The sequence below is a fragment of the Strix aluco genome, chromosome 17, assembly GCF_031877795.1.
Source record: "Strix aluco isolate bStrAlu1 chromosome 17, bStrAlu1.hap1, whole genome shotgun sequence".
Classification (NCBI taxonomy): Eukaryota; Metazoa; Chordata; class Aves; order Strigiformes; family Strigidae; genus Strix; species Strix aluco.
The window spans coordinates 2,404,462-2,425,235 of NC_133947.1; the positions used below are offsets into that span (position 1 = coordinate 2,404,462).

At 46.3% G+C, this 20,774-nt stretch overlaps 1 protein-coding gene across 7 annotated transcripts in view; it reads left to right on the forward strand.

Moving 5' to 3' along the window:
- The window catches only part of MYT1 (myelin transcription factor 1), a 64,767-nt gene extending 52,724 nt beyond the window's left edge, over window positions 1-12,043 (forward strand). For all 7 annotated transcript variants that reach the window (XM_074843128.1, XM_074843131.1, XM_074843130.1 and 4 more), the window contains exons 17-23: window positions 768-830; window positions 1,392-1,475; window positions 5,582-5,803; window positions 6,387-6,478; window positions 7,390-7,493; window positions 7,612-7,755; window positions 9,209-12,043. In XM_074843128.1, the coding sequence (XP_074699229.1) occupies window positions 768-830; window positions 1,392-1,475; window positions 5,582-5,803; window positions 6,387-6,478; window positions 7,390-7,493; window positions 7,612-7,755; window positions 9,209-9,349 (850 nt within the window). In that variant the 3' untranslated portion in view covers window positions 9,350-12,043. The remainder of the gene's footprint in view (window positions 1-767; window positions 831-1,391; window positions 1,476-5,581; window positions 5,804-6,386; window positions 6,479-7,389; window positions 7,494-7,611; window positions 7,756-9,208) is intronic.
- The last annotated feature ends 8,731 nt before the right edge of the window (window positions 12,044-20,774 follow it).

Here is a 20,774-nt window from a genome sequence, read left to right on the forward strand (position 1 = left end):
TTTGCACCGAAGCACCAAAAGCTGCTGGTGCACTGTGAGTGGTGACCTGGTGATCCCCAGCCCGAGGCCCCACAGGCAGCCGGTCCCCTGCAGACCCCCAGGTCCCTTGCCCATGGCATTATGGAAGGGGGAGACTCAAGATTAACCTAACCTTTTTCCTCCTATTCCTTTGTTACTTTCCATCAGAGGCATCAGCCAGTTTTGGACTCCAAGGACCCTCCTGTGGTGGGTGTCTGTTTGCCCTCAGTGAGATTAGCCCCTGCCAAGTCACCCAGAACTGAGCTGAGACTTTCTGTTGGGCTTCCTCTTGGTGGTGGCCCCGTTCTCCAGAGGTGTAGGCTATTTTTCTGGTTTCTTGTCTATGCTCACATCCAGCCCAATGGCCCTGGATGGTACCTGCTGTCTCCTTATGGCTTCCTCAAGAAGACAGAAACTGTCCTGGAAGTCTTTTTTTGGCTCATTATCCTTTGTGAGGGTTGGACCCACGTTCCTCCGCCGGAGAGCAGCCACCCACCGTGCTCCCAATGTCCTCATCTCTTCCCACCAATCTTCCTCTCCAACGCTGACACACATGCAGCAATGCAACAGATGTTTGTGCCATGGATATTACAGACCAGACCTTGTTCTTATGGAGGGAGAAGGGGCAGGAAGAAAAAACCTGCTTCTGGGTTGACAGTCCCTAGATTCCTCTTTGAAATAAGCTGTCGCAAAGCATTGATCCCCTGCTTGCATCCCCAGGCTAATCTGAGCCTCCCTTTCCTCCGCAGGTGCCCTACTCCTGGTTGTGATGGCTCTGGTCACATAACAGGAAATTATGCATCGCATAGAAGGTAAGATCTCCCTTAAATTATTTCCTCTGTAGCCTCTTTCCATTTTTTTTTTTTCCCCTGCAGTGGGCAGAGTTGTAAAGTTCTGAATAAAACATTAATGTTACTGACAACTGAAGCCTATTTTCATCTCTTTAATCTGACTTCTCTTTTTTTTGATGTTTCCAGCATCTGATTAGAAGCTCCCTTCAACAGAATAAAAGACAAAGGGTCAGATTTTAGCTGATGCAATGTTCCTGTTAATAATGCCACCTATTTATGACTTCTATTATCACTTTAGAGCATTAATAGCAGAGATCTGAGCCTTCTGTTTCAACAATTCCATTAAACAGCGCAGGCTGTTAGCAGATATCTTCTTATCTAGACACCATTAATTACTGTCCATCTCCCTCAATTTTTTATTATTTTTTTTTCCTCCTGACTTCTCCTCGTGATGTGAAGCTGCAAAACGAGAGAGATCAAAAACACTGTGCCAAATTCAAGGGAAAGATGACTGAAGCGGGGGAATAGCAAATGCAGTGATTCTGCCAGTGAGACAGGCCTTTCTTCTCTTTTTAACCACAGTCTGTCAGGCTGCCCTCGTGCCAAGAAAAGTGGGATCAAGATCACCCCGACAAAGGATGATAAAGAAGACCCAGAGCTGATGAAGTAAGTCTGGATGAAACTCCTGAGTGAAACCCTTCACTCGTTCCCCTTTGAGTTACGTGGGGGAGCAGCAGCCATCCCGCATCCCCCCTTGCTCATGCAGCTCAGAGCATTGTCTGCCCGTGCTGGAGTGGGCGCTGCCAAAGCTCTTCTGCTGGTTTTTGGGGAATTTTTCCCTGATCCCAAAAATGGTATTGCAAATTTGAAATTTGATTGGAAAATTGGGCAGTGAGGGAGGTAACTGTATTTTTTTCTTGTTTTTGTGGATGTGAAAGGTAGGCTGGTAGGGCATGAACACCTCCTCTCCTACCTGTGTTTTATATAATTCCTAAAAAAACACTGGTGTTGTAAATGAGGGTAAAAACCCACAGTCAAGAAAAACGTCGCACGTTTTTGGGCAGCAATGGGCAGGCGAGGGGTGCTGGTGGGCTTGCTTCACTCCCAGGAACACGGTAGAAATAGAAACTATCCAGCACTGAGTCGGGTCAGGATCTGGTAGCCCTGAATAAAATGTGTTTTGTAGAGTCTTTGCCACAGCTGAATATTCAAAGCAAACTGAAAAAGCCTTTCTCTGCTGCCTCGGGCGGAATTTTTCAAAACATCCCAGGGGGTTTATTCCTACTGGGAATAGAGATTTTAAATCCCTTAGTCCACCTCAGGAGCTTTCATTTGCTGTGAAATCCATCTGCCCTGACTTTTAGCAAGCCCAAGCATCACGGGCTCAGCATCCAGGGCCTGACACGAGGTTCAGGGTCTGTGTCTCAGTCCCTCATGCAGCTACATGACATCAATGCCTTTACAGCAGGGCTGAGGCCAGCACTGACTCCAGGATCCTATTTAATGTTAACCCAGAGCATCCCCAGCCTTTCCAGAGCCTGTCCACTCACTCAGCAAGTGCAGGTGGAAGGGGGTAAAAAGAAACATGGAAAAACTTATCAACCCCCTCCAAGAGTTTCTGGATGCCCATGAGTGCCGGCTATCTGGCCAAACCGCTTTAGCTCAGCAGACTGTCCCCAAATGCATCTTTTTTCCTCATTTTAGCCCTAGGGCTGGTCTTGCACTTGCAGAAGAGCAGAGGTGAATACCTCCGTGTACCTGGGTTTTGCCCTAGAGCGGAGGCTGAGCCGGAGCGGGAACCAGTGGGTGCGGAAGAGCCCCGGGGGGGCTGCGGGAAACCGGGATGCACCAGCCGGGGGAAGGACCTTTAAGAAAAAGATGATATTTGAGCCATCTGCTCTGTTCTTACTCCTCAGTCTACAGGAAGGAAAGCCTCCCAGTTAAATGAGCCATGTGATAATTAGCAGGAGTTAGCAGAATTTATTAAAAATTAAGCAGCCTACTCAAGAATCTGTGGGAAAAAACCCTTTTTTGGCTCAAATACACTAAATAGCTGGTGGCATTGTAATGCTGTGCCATTAACCAGTGACACAGCGAAGGAAAGGACAAGCAGCAAATGCTGTCGTGCAACTGCCGGCTGTTGCGTATTTGCTTCTTTTACCGCAGTCAGAGCCCATGGCTGGGAGGTTGCCCCTCTCCACGTCTTCCCTGCGGGGCTGGGGAAGCTGTGGCTTTGCTCATCCTTGTCTGTCCCGTTTGGGGCTGGGACCGGCTGGGGATGTGCCAAGTGGGTCCCCCAGCACCGTTTCTCTGCAAAGAGGTTGGTTCCCAGCGCGAGGAGAAAGGGGCTTTGATACGGCTGGTTTGTTATGGTGCAGCTGGTGCTTGTGTAGGAACGCGGGACAAGCTGAACCCCAGCAGAACCAACGGTCCCCCCCCAGCATCCTCACCAGCGGTTGGGGTCTCTCCTAGTCCACCCTAAAGGTGTGAACTCGGGGAAGCTAAAGTGGCAAGAAATGGGGTTGGAGCATCACCAGAGCTGGGATTTTCTGACTCATAGAAAGCTGATGCCATCCACCCCCGGACTGGCCTTGGGGGCTCGTTGCGGCTTTGCTGCTCCATCGGCAGCGGGACCATGGGCGCGGGTGCAGGTGGGCTGCGAGGGTGGCATGAGGACGTGAAGGCATTCCCCAACATCCCGCTCCTCCAGGATGCCCAGGAGGAGCAGAAGCATCTCTGAGATGTCCAAAATGAGACAATCCCTTTGCTGCCACCTTCCCCCAGCCCTTGGAAAGCTCGTGTTCTGCCTCCCGCAGCAAGGTGCGCCCGGCGTGGGTTTGCGTTTAAGGAGCTTTGGCTCTAAATCCATCCTCCGTCTGCACCGAGTGCCACTTGGAACCCAGCCGAGTTTTGCACATTGCCACTGAGGAGAAAATCATTTAGTCCCTGTTGTTTTTGCTGTTCATCCTTCAAGTAATTTGCTACAGACGTGATTGAACAGATCACCTCAACCTTCAGCCCAGCCCTGGCATAAAACGGAAGCACCCACGGCTGCCTAATTGATCAAATGCTACTGGTGCTTCCGTTAAATAATAATAATTTTAAAAGAAATAAAAAAATAAAAATGTCCAAGCCAGCTGTTTTGCACAATAAGGCTCTGGTTTATTTTTTAACAATGAAAATGTAATGAAAGTTAAATTAACAGCGTAAAATATGTAATGGTTGGGCCGTAACGGCTGCATACTAAATGCTGGGGTTTGTCTCTTTCTCTCTCGCTCTTTTTTTCCCCCTCTCCTTTTCCTCCTGAGGATTCAGTAATTTGCTCGTGATCATATAAAAGCAATGATGTTATGAATTTACTGAGGATCCTGCTGGCAGGGATATTATAAGTGAATTGTGCTGCATTTGCAGCTGATTAAAATCGAGATCAGCATTTTTCAAATTATCTTGGGAAAAGGCTGGGTGTGCAGCTCCCCCCTTCTGCTGTCATCTCCCTTTTGTACGAAATATAAACAATCAGGGTAATCATTTCTGCGGTGAAACGCAGCTTGCGATTTTCAGGAGCAGCTCAGTGGATATTTTGCTGGGGAAACTCAAAGTCCCTAATTGCATTCAAACCGAGGACACAGGGTTATTTTTGCCATTTCTTAACTACTTTTCATTCCACCCTTCCTTTTTTTAGAGTAACCTCCCTTGAGTAATAAACTTTTAACTGTATTTATAATTGACTGGCATCTTTAAACAAATGCAAACCACAGCAGAAACCTTAATAGATACACCAGGCTTTGTTGAACGGCTGAATTTAGTGAGTATGCCATTAGGTGGGGAGTTTGCGAGCGGGGAGGAAAGAGGTGCCTTTTAGAGCACTCATCCTCTTGGCAATTAGCACAAGTTGTGTCAGTACTTCCATGACGCCCCTCATAGCTCCCGTATGCTTTAACTGGCCATAAACAGTGGCAGAAGCACCCGGGTGGGAGGGCTCGTGCACCTCCTTGATGATAATTCCCACTGTTATCCCCTTGTGAGCGCACGTTGATCTCTTGGTGGCTGTGAGATGTGAAACCAGGAGGAGGAGGAGGCGAGCAAGGCTGTGCTGTGGTTGCAGGCTGAGCAGTGCCCCAGGGCTTATTTGTCCTGCCTGATGGGGTACGGGCTCAGAAACCCCTCGGACATCCTCCTTGCAGGAGCAGGTTTGCCACTTCTCAGTGTACAGGTTGCAGACTGACAGGCTCCCAGGTCAAGGGCTGGTTCACAAGGAAGTGTTGTGTCCCCACAGTGCTCCTAGATTGTGTTGACCGTGCTCATGTAGGGTGATAAAGTTGCTGACCGTGGGTTCCTCAGCAGTAACACCAGGCAGAGCTGGCTGTAGATGTGTGATGGTTCGGTGCGAGCGTGTCAGCCTTGGTTAACGTTGGGATCCCACGTCAGGCAGCCCCACCTGCCGTCTTTGCCCTCAGTGAGGCACCAAACACACAGTTTGGGATGCCACGGGGACCTGCTTTTGCTGCAAGTGTGAGTGTTATGTGACCTCCACAGCCTTTCCCTCTTGCAAGATTTACCTTGGTTCTCTTTGGCTCTTTTGAAGGGGTGGTCATAGCTCTTAACTTCCCATCTGCTATTTCCAACAACTAAGCATCTACCCCGTAAAGTCTAGATGAGATCCCCAAATGTGAACACTTTCTTCCCAGGCTTCCCCGTTCCTGCTCATCCCTAATTTCCTTATGTCCCTCTTCATTCCTGTGCTGTAATTTTTGGACATTCCCTGTGCCCAGGTGTCCGGTTCCTGGCTGCGTTGGGCTTGGACACATCAGTGGTAAATACGCCTCTCACCGGAGCGCATCAGGGTGCCCTCTCGCAGCCCGCAGGCAGAAGGAAGGATCACTCAACGGCTCCTCATTTTCCTGGAAGTCGTTGAAGAATGAAGGCCCAACCTGCCCTACTCCGGGCTGCGACGGCTCCGGCCACGCCAACGGGAGCTTTCTCACTCACAGAAGGTAAATCACAGGGTTGAAATAACTGGGAGTGTGACAATATTGCTGTGGACTAACCCACCTGCCTGTAAATGCTGCTTGAGCATCGTTCAGCCCTTCAAGCAAGGCTCAACAGCTGGTGCTTTTGATGCTGACTCAGTCAGGTTGCTCCAAGGTTGGAGCTTTCTGCATGGAAGAAAATGTGTAGCTGTTTTAATATTGCAATGGTGAGATGTGGATTGGGCAAAATCATGAAAATTGCTAATATTGTGTCGTTCCATGAGCAAGGCAGAACAGGACTTGGGCACCCCAAACAGGGGGTTTGACACCCAAACCAGCCAGACTTGTCTCACCTTCCTCACCTGTCATGCCCTCTCTTTTAGGAAACAATGTAGTTTTTAATCTTTGTTCAGAGAAAATTGCTCTCGCTTTATAAATGGGGAGTTTTGTGGCATTATTCATAAAGCAATTTCCTCTGTACCGTAAAACGCTTTTAGAAGAACTGTCTCGCAGCATGAACTCCACCAAATGGTACGTGCTCTTCTTGGGAACATAAGCACCTATAAATACCGAGAGTTTATGAAACCCATTTTTACTTGCTTTTCAGTTTGTCAGGGTGTCCAAGAGCTACTTTTGCTGGGAAGAAAGGAAAACTCTCAGGGGATGAAATTCTCAACACAAAGTTCAAGACCAGCGATGGTAAGGAGTTTCACTCTTCTTGCCTTGCAGGTGGGCCCATATATCTTTTATTTTCTGCAGACTGGGGAGGTTCCAACAACTGAAATCAGGCCAAATTTGCAAATTTATCACGTGCTATGAACACCCATTTCTTGGGTTTCCTGGGTATTGGAGGTGGCATGGTACCAGCACTGCTCCCCAAGTGACAACACTGCGAGGGAGCAGGTGAAACAATAAAGGAGTTTCCGTAGTGAAATTCCAAGCAAAAAAAATTAATGCTGAAATTGAGATTTTTTTTTTTTTCCCCAAACATTCACTGGCATTTTTACAAATCCCTCACAGCGATTTTCACCTATTCAGGGCTTTTAATCCTGAGATATTTCTGGATCTGAAATTTTGTTAGCGATGGCATATTGCATTTCCAGTGCTATTACTGAGGTTTCTGTGGTATTTGACAAGGTTGAGGCATTTAACTTGAATACTTATATAGTTTGGAACCTATAAATACCCGTACTCTGCTAGAAGTATTGCTTTATTTTATGAACCTCATAATTTCTAATCAAGACATGCATTGTTTTTTTTTAAATGGCATCTTTCCAAACCCAGAACTGGAGAGAATGACCTGAGTTTTCAGGGCAATCAACCTTGCAGGGTGCGTGGAGGTGCTGGACTCCAACTGCTACGCTGTCATTGGCTTTTGCATTTACATATTGACCTATAAAGTATCATTGAACTGTGATGTTAAAAATGTTACTAAAAAAATAATTAAAAAAACAACAGGTGAGATGTGCATCCTGTTTAGAGGAGGTAAAAGCAAAGATGAGGACGTTGAGTGGTGATGTCTGTGCAACAGGGTGGGCTCAGCAGAAAGCCCAACATCTTTGCTTTGCCCACAAGCGTTTGCTGACTGCCCGTGACCTTCTCTCCTGCAGTTCTGGAGAACGATGAAGAGATCAAGCAGCTGAACAAGGAGATCAGTGAGCTGAACGAGTCCAACTCGGAGATGGAAGCGGCCATGGTGAAACTGCAGTCACAGGTTTGTGTGCTTGGACGTGCATCCGAGCCCACGGACGCACGGCCAAGCCCCTTGCAGGGGTGGTGGTGGGTGCCATCACGTGGGGGTTGCTAACCCTGCCACCTGCCTTGCTCTGCAGATCTCCACCATGGAGAAGAACCTGAAGAACATTGAGGAGGAAAACAAAATCATAGAGGAGCAAAACGAAGCCCTGTTCCTGGAGCTCTCAGGGTTGAGCCAGGCTCTAATCCAAAGTCTTGCCAATATCCGCCTTCCGCACATGGTAAGAAACTTTGACAGCGCTCGCTCCAGCCGGCGTGATCGAGGGAGCTGTGCCAAACCCAATTCACGATAAGGCTTATGTACAATTAAAGAGTGGGAGAATTTCTCTACATACACCTACGTGTCCTTTCTAAGATCAGTACTTTTGCCTTATCTCTGAAGCTTGCATTATATCTCCCTTTTGTTGTCATTTTCTGCTGATCTCCCTTTGTATCTATTGTTCTGTCTCATTACATCTGGGAGCATTATCACAAAATAGGAAACTTTATCAAGGGCACCCAGCGCCTTTTAGGCTAAGACAGCACAAGTAGAGATCAGGAGGGATTGGATTTCAACGTCAGAAAGATCTTACAGCTCTTATTATAATGCAGGTAGTTTCAATTCAGTTTTGAATAGCTGGCAGCCAAAGAATAGCATTCTTAAAGAGACTGTATTTTGTTTAATTTAACAAGGTCTAACAGCCCACAGCATGTTACCATAGTGTTACTGCAAAATGAAAAGACTGCATTAAAATAGTAAAACCACAAAAGGCTATTAATTACCTTCTCTCTATTCCCAGGAATGTAATTACTGTTGTCAAAACCAGGTGTGTGGAGGGGGGCTCGTGTTGTTGGGGAAGCTGTCCTCTTACAACTCATAAAGACCATCGCAACGATCAGAGGAATGAGCTTTTGATTTATTTTTTCTGTCATCATTTTTTTTTTTTGGGAATCCTTTTCATTGGGGTTTGTATTTAAATTCAGGATGGTTGGAGAGAAGCCATCCTCCAGCAGAGCAGTTTTGGATAGTATTCACCCAGCTGCCTAACTGGCAGAAAACCGCTCGCTGAGTGCTTTTTTGTGAAATATTTGACACATAAAGGTCAAATAAACTGTTCAGCAAATATTTTTTCAAGGTTTCAGGCAACTCCAATTAAATAATGCCCACGAGACTTGTATGCTCATTTTATTCCTGTTCTTTTTCTTCCTTCTCCCTTTCTTTTTTCCCCATTAACTCTGAGTTAGATATTTGCAAGGTTTCCACGATGCCCCTCAAAAGCAAAAGCTGTACCGCAGCAGTGTGCTGGCGTGGGCAGATGCAAGCCCAAGGTGACTGGGCTCCTGTCCTAACTTTGCCTTTGATTCCCTCCGCGATGTTTCAGCAGCCCTCTCATCCTCCAGCCCTTCATTTCCATGGCTTAATTCAGCCTCAAGCCTGTCAAACTGCCTGTACACACTTAAAGTGATGCTGTTAATAGTTCCACGAGGCCAATGCATAAAATTAAGGACCCAGTTAAGATCTGGCAGGATCAGGGGTTGCACGATGATATTGCGTACGTCCAACACTGCGCACAAAAAGGCTCCGGCGCGGAGACCTTTGGCTGTTGGTACATACAGATGATTAATTGCAAAGAAACATCTCAGCCTCTTCCTGCTCCACTGCTAACACTTTGATTTGTTTTTTTTTGGCTGCAGGAGCCAATTAGTGAGCAGAACTTTGATGCGTACGTGAACACGCTGACAGACATGTACACCAACCAGGAGTGCTACCAGAACCCGGAGAACAAGGACCTGCTGGAGAGCATCAAGCAAGCCGTCAAGGGCATCCAGGTTTAGTGCCACGGGATGGAGATTAGCAAGCAAACAGACTGTAAGATGGAACTTTCCCTCCAAGTATTCAGGTTTACAAGTTAAAAAACTTGTTTAATGAATGAAAAAAAAAAAAAAAAAAAAGGACCAAAATGTAACCAAGAGGCCATTTCTGAGACGTGGAACTAATCGAACTCAATGTTCTCGTTTACTTAACTTTGGACCTTCTTGAGAAAAGTGGGATTTTTCTACCTGGACCATGAGGTAGATCAGGATGGAAGGTTAAATCCTCCAGTAGGCTGTGGGGCTTGGTAGCTGGTGAAGAGCAGGCATCTTTCATGAGTTGCCATGCTCTTGCAGAGTTGATCCAAGGGTTAAAACATTACAAGAACAGGGTCTTGTCTGATCCAAGACTAGCATATGACTGGCTTAAACCCTCATGTTGTCTATGGTCGTATGTCCAGATCACCTACTCACACATGAATTATGTTCTGTGTTGCTACAAGTGCTGGAGCTGCAAGCTACCTGTAAATCTGAACCTGTGCTGGGCCTCCCAACCCCGAAGTGTTCAGATATCCACTGGGCATGGGAACTCTGAAGTATTATAAAGTAGCTTATTTTTATTTTCTGAAAGAAATCTGAAGAGCAGTTCTGGATCTCCAGTGGAAAGCGCAATGGAAAAAAGGTTCTCAGGGAAGCTTTTGGAGTTTGCAACTACAGTATTCCTTTGTCTGTCTTAAATATGAGAATAGCTATTATGAATAGGCCAATACCAGATATTTCATTCAGAAGAATTCTTAATGTGTCATGGTCCGGTGTATATGATTTTTTGGAAGTCTGTTTGATGACAGTTCTGGTTCTTTTCATTATTGTGATCATCCTTACAGTGGCGCAGTACTGCCAGTCCAGAGATCATACATCAATGCCAGAGAACGTTTGAGATTGCGATGAACAAAAAAAAAAAAAAAAGAAACAAAAAACAACAAAAAGAGATGGTTAATTGATGGCCAGCAAAGTGCTTACCTACCGCGAATCAGTAGTTGATTTCTTACAGATATCCACAGGGCAATGGGTATTTTTTGGTTTGGTGTTCTACATTTTGCGCAAAATCACAGCGCAAGCGCCATTCTGGAAAAAAAAAAAAAAATGGGGAAAAAAACCTAAAATATTCAGGTATTGGGTATTCTTCCAAAGAAGCATTTTGTTAGCAGCTCGGTACCCGCAGCCCACTGTGCACTTAAAGAACAACTCTATGAATGTCTTTGCGACGCTGCTCTCCAGCACCTGCTCCATCGTGCGTGGAGCCGGCTGCCGCCCCGCGGGTTTGCTCTCCCCCACCGTCGCTCCCGTCCGGAGCTCGCTGTCCCCTGCTGCAAACACTTCGGAGGCAGAGGGGGACAAACCCCCCTCCGGGAGGTCCCAGCGTGAGGCGCATCCGCATGCCGTATCCTGCATCCCACATCGCTCCCGGCGGCGGGGCGGGCAGAGCTGGGGAGGATTTTGCTGACCCATATGAAAGGCAAGACTGTGGTATCGTTTTGAGCCAAATCCTGCAGATATTTAGGGTATAATCCATGATTCGGAGAAGTCAGTAGAAAGCCTCCCAGGGGTTGCAGCAGCCACTGGATCTGGCCTCGAAGCTCATGAGTGACTTGACTCGTGTCGGTTCCCCTGTTGAGTTCAGTGGGGCAGCTGGTGTGAGCGGGTTTACTCGCGTACTTAAGTGTGTGCAGGATCAGACTCCATGAGTTCACTTATTTTAGAACCCATTCCAAGTGCAAAAATACAAAAGAAAGGGAAAAAAAATAAATAATTTGAGGTGTTAAAAACACAATGTTCTTAACATGTAAATAGAGTCCAAATTGATTGTGACTGCAATTCAGTTAGTATTTAAAAGTAGAGAAATTGCACTTCCTGGAAGAAAGAGAGGAAAAAAAAAAAAGTAGTTAGTTTAATTATCCTGTAAATTATTTAATTTTGGCAAGATGTATGTAATTTATATTTACACCACCTTATGTTAACTTTTTGCTATTTATTTAACTTTTTTATTTATTAATTTTATACTTATTTTAAACTGGACACCGCACCATAGAAAAGAAGATAAAAGAAGCAAAAAAAGTTAAAAATTAAAACTTTTGACCATAAAAAATGATATTCCAAAAAAAAGAAAAAAAAGAAAAACCCCTATCTACAACTCCTACTTGTAATTTTGATGCAACCAAGTTATTTTTTATATATTTTGTTATTTATTCTTTTAACGATGGGAATTTTTTTAAAGATATTTTATAACTGAGACATTTTGATAATTTTTTGGTTTGTTTTTTTGCGGGGGCAGGGGCACCGGGGGAAGAGAGACTTTTTCAGTTTTTCTTTTCTTTTGCATTCATATTGTTTCAGGCACTGATAACAGGAAATGAAAATTCTGTATTTATTATTTATTTAATATTTAAGTCGGGAAAAAAAATGAACTGTGCTCTTGTTGTATATTTATTTTGTCGTTTGTGTGTCGGTTATGTGATGACTGAGTACTTGTTTATGTGAAGGAATACTGTTAATATTTAAATAATAAAGAGTCACATTGAAAGTTATAGCAGGCTACATGTTATTCTGTGAAAACGAATACTGTGATCTACTTTCCTCAGGAAATGTATTTTGCAGACAGAACTTCCTTATGTACTGGCAGGGTTATTTCGTAATAAAACCCAGTTCTGTTTGTGACTTTAGTTCCTATGGTCTTTCTTCGAGCTGCTGCCAATGTCCCCGATGTGTCCCCAGTGGGCTTCGTACTTGCTCCTGCACCATGGCTTGGAGTGTCAATGTGTCTCCCACCTCGGAGCTGCAGCCAGGGACTGTCCACTCCCAACCTGGCTCTCCTCGCCTACTAAATTGGGGGATTTATGGGGAATTTAGGTTTGGTATCCCTGAAGTTTTGAAGAATAAGGATGTGTCACCATCTGGCCAAGCGGGTGCCTAAAATCCCACTCGTCCCATGATGGGGAGACCCAAAAGTCCAAGCAAAGGTGTGTGTGTATTCTGTCGGTTGCTGGAGCCCCTTTCCCAGGGCAGGAGGGCTGCAGGCAGCGTTCCTCCGAGCAGGGGCTCCGCCCTGCACCCCCAGCGCTCGGCATCCCTGGGATTCCATGGCTTCGTGCTCCCGCAGGCAGCGCACAAGCAGAGGAGACGCCATCGGGAGCGGCGCGGGAGATGCCAGCCCTGGGATGGAACACAGAGACAGATGCTCTCCCCTCCTGGATTTACAAAAAAGCCTCGCCAAAATGATCTCTGAGGTTTAGCTAAAATGCTGGGCTTGTATTTGTCAACAAGATTTCCTCACTTACATCTGCCTGGCCACGACGTTCACAGATTACCTTCCTGGAAGAACGGAGCTTTTTCACTGACAAAAGAGTTTATGTTTTGAAGCGGTGGCCATGAAGAGAATTTCTCACCGGTCTCTGTGCTGGAGACATCATTTCTGAAGTCGCTGAAATTCAGTTTTGCTTTGCTGTAGCTGTAGCTTCCAAGGTGAAATAAGGTAAATCATATTAAGGCCGTTTGGAACTGAGTGAGTTGGGTTGAATGGGAATTTCAGGCAGTTCCATCACCAAGAAATTCAATTCTCTGATTAACTGAGCTGAACTTTCCTGACTGTCCCCATGCAGAGACACAAGAGCCGCTGGGTCAAGGCAGGAGGTGCTGGCTGTGCCACAAACACCCAAGGGAAAAAGGCAAAGTAAAATGGAGCCGAAGGGTAAGAACTGTAGCCAGAAAAATATGGAGCTCAGAAAAGTTTTGGGTGGAAAGAAGATTTCTTAAAGCCTTTCCTCAAGCTTGTACATGGCCATGGGTGTTCACTGGAAGTTTTTTCTGTCTTCATTGGGTGTCTGCAAGCTCCGCTGGGGCAGGACAACTGTCAGAGGCTTAGGACAGGCTCATGGGGGTGGTGGAGGAGAGGAGGTCCCTCCTGGAGAGGCTGCAGTAGATGCTCCTACTTCATGCTGGTGGGTTTCCAGGGCTTTGCTGAACACAGCCTAGAGCTGATGGAGTTCTGTCACCTCTGCAAAGCGCTGCACATCTTAAAAGGAGAAAAACAGGGAGACTCGTGCGATGGTTCACCTAAACCGGCTGGCATGTTGTTTTTCTGAAGGGCACATAATTGTTTTATGGGGGTTTTTGCTAGACTTTGCACCGCCGAGCGGTTCCTTGTGCCAATATTTGATTATGATGATAGAGCTAATAGACGTGCTCGCTTGTCCTTTCTTAACGAATTGGCTGTGCTGCATAATAGAGCGGTTAGATTTGTGTTAAATTGCAGCTTTGGGAGCCATCACTGCGAGATGTTATCTTCTCTGAACTGGCGCCCTTTATCGCAGGGAAGGGAATTGAATTGGTTTAAGACAGCACACTGTCAGTTTATAGGTGTGCTTAGGAGAGCTCTTAAGCCGCCTCCAACATGCGTAGGGTGAAAGCTGAACGGCAGAGGAGAGCGGGTCTTTTGCTTCAAGGATGCAAGGGAAAAGATACTTGTCAGCATATGGCTGTTTCTAAACACATCGATAAATCACTGACCAAGGAGAGCATCATTCAGCCTCACTGATGCCACTGTTAATTGTTAAAAGCTGCTAACGACCCATCCCTCTATTCTTGTGCTCAGGTGGTACCTTCCACTTGTCAACATTTACCTAGCCTCCCCCGGAGAGCCACGAGCTCCAGCGATGGCTTTCAGGTGTGCGCAGAAAGGGGTTTCTTTCCCAGCCTCGTGCATTTTTTCTGATTTTTTGGTCCCCCTGCCCCAGAGCTCCTCTGGGTCAAGTCTTAAGGCTCACCCCATCTCACCCTGCTCCCACGACCAAGGTGTCCTGAAAACACACAGCTGGGTGGTCAGGAAGGGGTTGCCTCATTCTTCATCAGGTTAATGGGGAGAGAAGGCAACTTTGCTCTTCAGAGCTGCCATTTGGCCTCGCATTTACCCCCCTTGGGTCCCGGGAAGGCCATGCTGAGGTTGGGGAGCAATCAGATGGGCTGGAGATGACACGGCAGCCAACGGAGCAGCCTCCAGCTGGAAAGTGTTCCCCCGAACCAGTGCTGAGCACAGCTTGGCTGGATTAAAAGATCCGGCCTGCATTTGTTAAGACACTCACTTCTCCTACACTTTTATGAGAAGATATATCCTGAAATGACCTTCTGCTTCGTACAGAAGGGCTCGTGGGATTGAGGCTGTAGGAAAGTACGTGGACGATGCATTCTTCAGACAAATAGCTCTTGTTATTCCAGATGCCTTCATCCCCTTCTTTCAGTGAGATGAATAAATCACCAATTGTTGTAAAAATGGTAGTATCGGATTTAAAGACATTTTCGACCCTGTCGACAAGGAAGTATAACAGCCATTAAAGCCTGCTTTCATTTATATAACTGCAACGCTCTTTTGTTTGAATGTCAGTGACTATCTGTGATGATCTGAAGAAACACGAGCCATGAAGGGATAGAGCAAGGACATACTCTCTGCATGAGCTCCAGGACTAGTGCGAAGGGCTGAACCACCCCGGGAGGCCCTGTCCACGCTAAGATATGATGTCTGACCCCGCAGCATCGTGGCCACGGTTAACTCTGGCATGTCCTTATTGAAGACAGGATGTGCCAAAACTTTTCCTTGCCTCTTCCTTACTTCCAGCAGGTCCCAGAATCCACCCAAAATGAGCACAAGGCAAGGACCAGATGGTTTGGACTCAAACAGGGGCTAACCTGGCCTTAGCACTGCAGGGGAGTTGGTTTTGGCTTAAAGCTCATCAAGTCCAAGATCAAGGATCAGCTCCTCAGCTTTTGCCATTTGCCAGAGGACTCCTTCTCAGGCTTCAACATTTAATAATCTAGCCCAACCATGCTGAGGCTGTTTAGCAATTAAATAACATAAATCCAGAAGCTAGATTAATAAACCGTCTAGTCTGTCTAGAGCAGTCTACAGGGTGGAGAGATAAAACTGTAAAATATTTATTACCGGCTTGGGGATGAAGTCATTAATTTAATAACTACCCATTGCTTTGCTTCTTACAGTTGTTAGCAGACTGAAGGTTACAGAAGATTAGGTGGGAAACTTACTGCCTCCCTGCTGAGAGGAGCCTTTCCCATGAAAGCCAGAGCCCAGCTCCCATCTGTCACCCCACTACATTCGGAGGTGGTGAATATATTACCATGCCGCTTACCGAAATAAAACAAAACAAAATTTCTGCTGGCCACATGGCAACCCTTCACGAAATTTAATGAGGACGCTGCCCTTTGTGCGCGGGGCCATTTTCAACAGCTGTAGAGATGAAGGCAGGAGGATCTTTGTCAGCACTCGCCGCTTGCTCACGATGTGGCTCCCACGGCAAGGCCGGCCCTGGCAGCATCGTCAGGGCAGGCGTCTTCGGGGACTGATGCTTCCGCTGCCTCTTGTCCTGAGAGGCCGGGAGCATCATCAGGGCCTCCCTCGTCTGTGATTTCTCAGTGGGTCTTTACATTTTCAGGAGAGGGAACATGGGTATTAGTTCAGTGCCTGCTGTGATCTGATATCGGGGAGCATCCAGGACTTAGATGTACACATCCTCTTTATACTGATTATGGATGGAGTCCCCTGATGAGCGTGCTCCCCCGCTGACAACTGCAATTTGCAGCGATGCTGCAGCAAAAGTGTTGGGGGGGTGGGGAAAGGAGTGAGGGAGGATGCCTGTGTGCGCCCTTGGCATATTTTGTCATCGGTTTCATCCAGGGATGGCAAAGAGCTGTCATCTGAACAAAGTGCACAGGGAGTAGGGTTTGAGCAGGAGGCAGTGTGTGATGTGGGACGTGTGCCCCCCGCCAGCTCCTGCTGATGAGGGGCCAAGACACTGCTAATCCTCCCTGATGACCACACTGACAGCAGAGGTGATCAAATTGCCTAAATAATAATTTAATCAAATCTTTATCCTGCTTTGTAAATAAATAATAAAAAAAAAATGGGCACATACTGTGAGCACAGGCCACAGCACAGATGACTATACAGGTGCCCCCAGCTGCAGTGTTCCTTGAGGGGACCAGCTCCATCAGCACTTAGTGCCCATCCTAGTTCTTGAGGAGGGCAGGAGAAACAGCTCAGAAAGCACTGAAGGGTGCTTGATGGCTCCTGGAGAGCTTCATCCCAACTTTTTTCTCCCCTGCAGAGTCCATACTCCTCGTTCAGCCACCAGCCTTGGAAGAGCCCCTTTGGCCATGGGCATGCCTGGTCCTCCTAAAGCCTTGGAGGGCTGCAGAGCCACATGGACAAGGCAAAGCAGAAATGACTGGGAGCCCTAAGGGGGTGCCTTGAGGAAGTAAAAGAGGTTGACAGGAGACATGGTGGCCAGTGACGGAGAAAGGCATCTGTGCTCTCTGTTAACACAAGAAGCAACAATAAGCACCTGTGGGTCATGCAGTGGTGGACACTGATTTTTACCTTACGCCATTTGGTGTGACTGTAGTTCTGCTACCAACCCAGAGAGCACCAAATAGCCTTGTTTTCAGGTAATTTCCAGGTAATCTGGTTGACTCAAATCATCCTTGATGACTGCCCAGGAGAGAAAGGAATAAAACATCCCTGAAATAATATTCTGGTTTCTGCAAGCTCCCATAAAGGAGAGGCTTGTGTGAGGTTTGTGGGCAGCTCAGAGCAGACCAGTATGAAGCTGCATCTCCAGGTACTGGAGGTGAGAAGCTCTGTACAGGTGGATCAACTGTGATGTCTTGGCCAAGACTTTGCACTATGGTTTAATGACATCAGGCTGTGTTTTAGCACAGACAGAGTGAGATTTTAGTGGTACTTTATGCAGGGTAGGGAGGAGAGGAAAAGAGAAAGAGAAAATGCTTGTGAATCAGGCAGGCTTCTTCAGTGCTGAATGGCACTGCAGACCTGCAAGGTATTTCTGTTGTCACCAAGAAGTAGAAGAAACATTTCTGCAGAGCGTTAACCTCATTTTTTCCCTCATAACAGACTAATTTGCAACTGCCAGCACAAGCATCTTTGTCCTGACCATCCTATACTCCAGTACCCATCCACCATGGGCAGGGCTAACTGCAGAGGCCCTACCCCAGTATCATGTCATCGCATTACCCTTTCATTTCTCTTATCAACGCCACCATTCAGTTCCACTCCTTATTCCCAGCCGTTATCACAATGAGCCAAGAAAGTGCAGAGCATCAGCCAGGAGGAAAAAAAAAAAAAGAACAGGTGAAATTCTGATGTTGTCAGCTAAAGTAGTTTCCAGATGAGCTCTGCCCACAAAGAAGCTGAATCTTGCTGATTTAGTTGCCAAATTTTATATTTGCTCCCTCTCCCCCATCCTTCCTTTAGACTGCAAGCTCAAAGTGGAGTCCTGACACTGCAAAGCGTTAATAGAATTAGTCTGCTGCTATAAACTGTTAACTGGGGCTTGTTAGCTCAATTGTTGATGCTAAATTCTTATCAGAGTCACCTAAAAGAGCATTAATCAAGAAAGGCTGAACTCCCTGCCTGGGTCACAGAAATTTAATTAAACCCCAAGTAAAACTAGAAAATCATTTTGAAAAGAGAAGAGACGAATGCAAAATGCTTTTCATCATTTGACTCTGCATCTGCGTAGTTCAAACCCTCAGCCATGATTTCAAAGAGAGTTTTGCCAGAGCAAAGGCTGAGTGAAACACAGACAACACTTCCCTCAGTGCCTCCTTTAACACAGGGTCCTGATGCTCTTCCAGGGTAAATGAAATATGGAAAACCACTAATTAAGGCCTGCTGAGGACCAGGACCCACAAATGCAAAGGAGGAGAATGCCCTTTCAAGTAAAACAGCGATCTCCTTGAGTAAGGTTGTGTTATGGTTATTGGTTTATGGATTTGTATCTATTTTCCATTTGCTGTGCAAAAAGGCTCATGCAACAAACCATTTATTCGGTAGATGCTGAGAAATATTAGTACCGGTGTGGGTATGACCTTGTGTGGGATATTGTGTATAGTTCTGGGAAATCTCTTTGGAAAAAGAAAAGATGAATTTATCCTTGAACAGGTGCAGGGAAGGACTGTCAGGGTGATTAGCAGAAGAGAGAACCTATCTTAGGAGAGGAGATTAAAAGAGCTTGGCTTGTTTAGCCTAGAAAAACAAAGGTTAAGAGGGGATATGATTACTCTTCATAAATACATTCAGGGTGGGAGGAAGGGGAGTGATTTAAGTTAGAGGATAATACGGGTAGAAGATCAAATAAGGCACATCTTGGCCAGGAATAAATTTACATTGAAATCTGAAGCTGTTTTCTTCTTGCTGGAGGAGGGAGGTTTTGGCAAGGCCTTCCGAGCAGGACAGCTGAACCCCTGTGCTTTTTAAGGGGAGATGGATAAATGTGGTGGCTGGTGCAGCCCGGCAGGTGAGGTAGGACATGTAGGGCTTCCAAAGCTAAAGCAGGAAAATGCGATATGGCTGACGTCTGGTTGTATTTTTATTATTTATGAATCCATAAAAGCCATTGATTTTATTTAATCCATGAATCACTTGAAAGATCCAGGAATCATTTTCTTCCCCCATAAATATGAAAAGCTTGATTTTTGAGGTTTTTATTTGGCAGCCCTCTCCTAAATCATGGCAGATGGGCCATAACAAGATAGAAGCGACAGAGGACACTGCACGGGGCTCACCGGTGCTCCTGGCAGCATCAAGGAGAGATGAAGCACATCACTGCTGTGTGTCCCCAAGGGCAGGGACCTCTGGTGACGCTCTCTCCCACTCTCAGCCAGGCTGCACCATCTCCTGGCTGCCTTCCTTTGACGACGCAGTTAAGTGAGATGAATCCAGGTCTTTATGAGCCTTTTTTCCAAGCAGCAGTGGTTATGCACAGTGCAGTACAGTGGAAATCGAGACATATGTTCTTCCTCTTGCTTCAGCAATTACTCACAGAGCGCTTTGATGAAGTGAGGCAAGAGGATAGCTTTAGGAGACACACGCACGCACATACATATCCTTTGCATGGGCAGGAGGATCTCAAGTGATTTGCTGTCGGTGTGTTAATAGTAATACTAGTGTAAATGCATAGGTCTGCATGTATTTACATATATGCATATGTATGTGTGCATGCATATATAGTATAGGCTTCTGAAAGCAGTATGGTGCCAAACTGACCAGAAAATGCAACGGGGCATGTTTTGCAAAAGAAAAAAAAAAAAAGAAAATGGTGAAAATATAACCCTATGATTTAATGCTCCTCCAGCTCTTAATTTCTGTAAGTCATTCTGTCACTCACAAATTACCCTGTTGACTCAAACAGCCACCTGTATCTCCAGGCTGCAGGTCAGGCTGCCTGAGCGCACCAGCTCAGCCTGCCGCGCCCTGACTTGGGTGCTAAAATGCATTTTTACCTTCTGTTCTTTCGAAGAAATGAAAACATCCTGTTTTAACTGACAGTCACTAAGATGGACTTCAGAAGTTAATTCATGCTGACTGGTGTTTTAAAAATACTTATAAAAGCAGTTGTTTTTTTTTAAAAAAAGGAAGGAGGAAACTGTAAAACACAGGGAAATAAGGACAAGGAAAAAAAGCAAGAAAAATCCTGGCTTCAGCTCACCCTCTTGAAAGTTGCTTCCTCTCAGCAATTAGCTATCTCAGCTAATGAAGGATGGAGACCTGATTCTTACTGGGAGGATTGTAGAGCTGGAGATTGCTGAGAGCAGGGACAGGAATTGCACTGCACCTCCGAGGGTCAGCGCAGGAGAAGACGCTGAGGTGCAACCTCCAAACCCCACAGCAATGCCTGTACTGCTGGAGACACCTTGTGGTACACGGCTGAGAAATATAATAATGCTGGGATTTAACCAGTGCCACCAGGCCCTGCTTTCCCCATCCTACTCTGCTTTTCCCACTTTCAGAGGCTGATGGGGCCCTTCAAGCCGGGGGGAGCTGCCCACGCGCATTTGCAGACAACGCAGACGCAGGAGTAACTAATCTATTGCTGACTATAACTCATGGATAACAAAGCCCCAGGTGAGCTGTAAGGATGAAAGGATGGTCTTTTTAAAAAGCGTGGAAAGAAGTAGCACAAAGAACCAGCAATCACAGACCCATGAAATCATGAAATACTCAACCGTTCTGTTTTTCTAAATGTGGGTATTTTTGCAGTATTATCAGACAACTTTGGGTTTCCTCCAGAGCTGGAGCCCAGTGCTACGACCTGTGTGGAGGTGTTTTCAACAATAACTACATTTTCAAAGAAGGTGAGGGGGGAAAAATTCCCAGGGGAGCAGAACCAGTGGGTGCCAGTGAGAGGGGGACAGCTTGGCATGAGTCTTCTGTGAGCGTGTGATTTGGGCCACGAGCTGCAGGGACGTGTATGAGTTAGCAGTGCAGAAGATAACGTGTCCCTTGGGGGTGACCGTCTCCCTTCAGTTATTCCCTCCCCGTGGCTGTGCTCCCTGATGTGTTTGGGGTGCAGGCAATAAGGTGGGG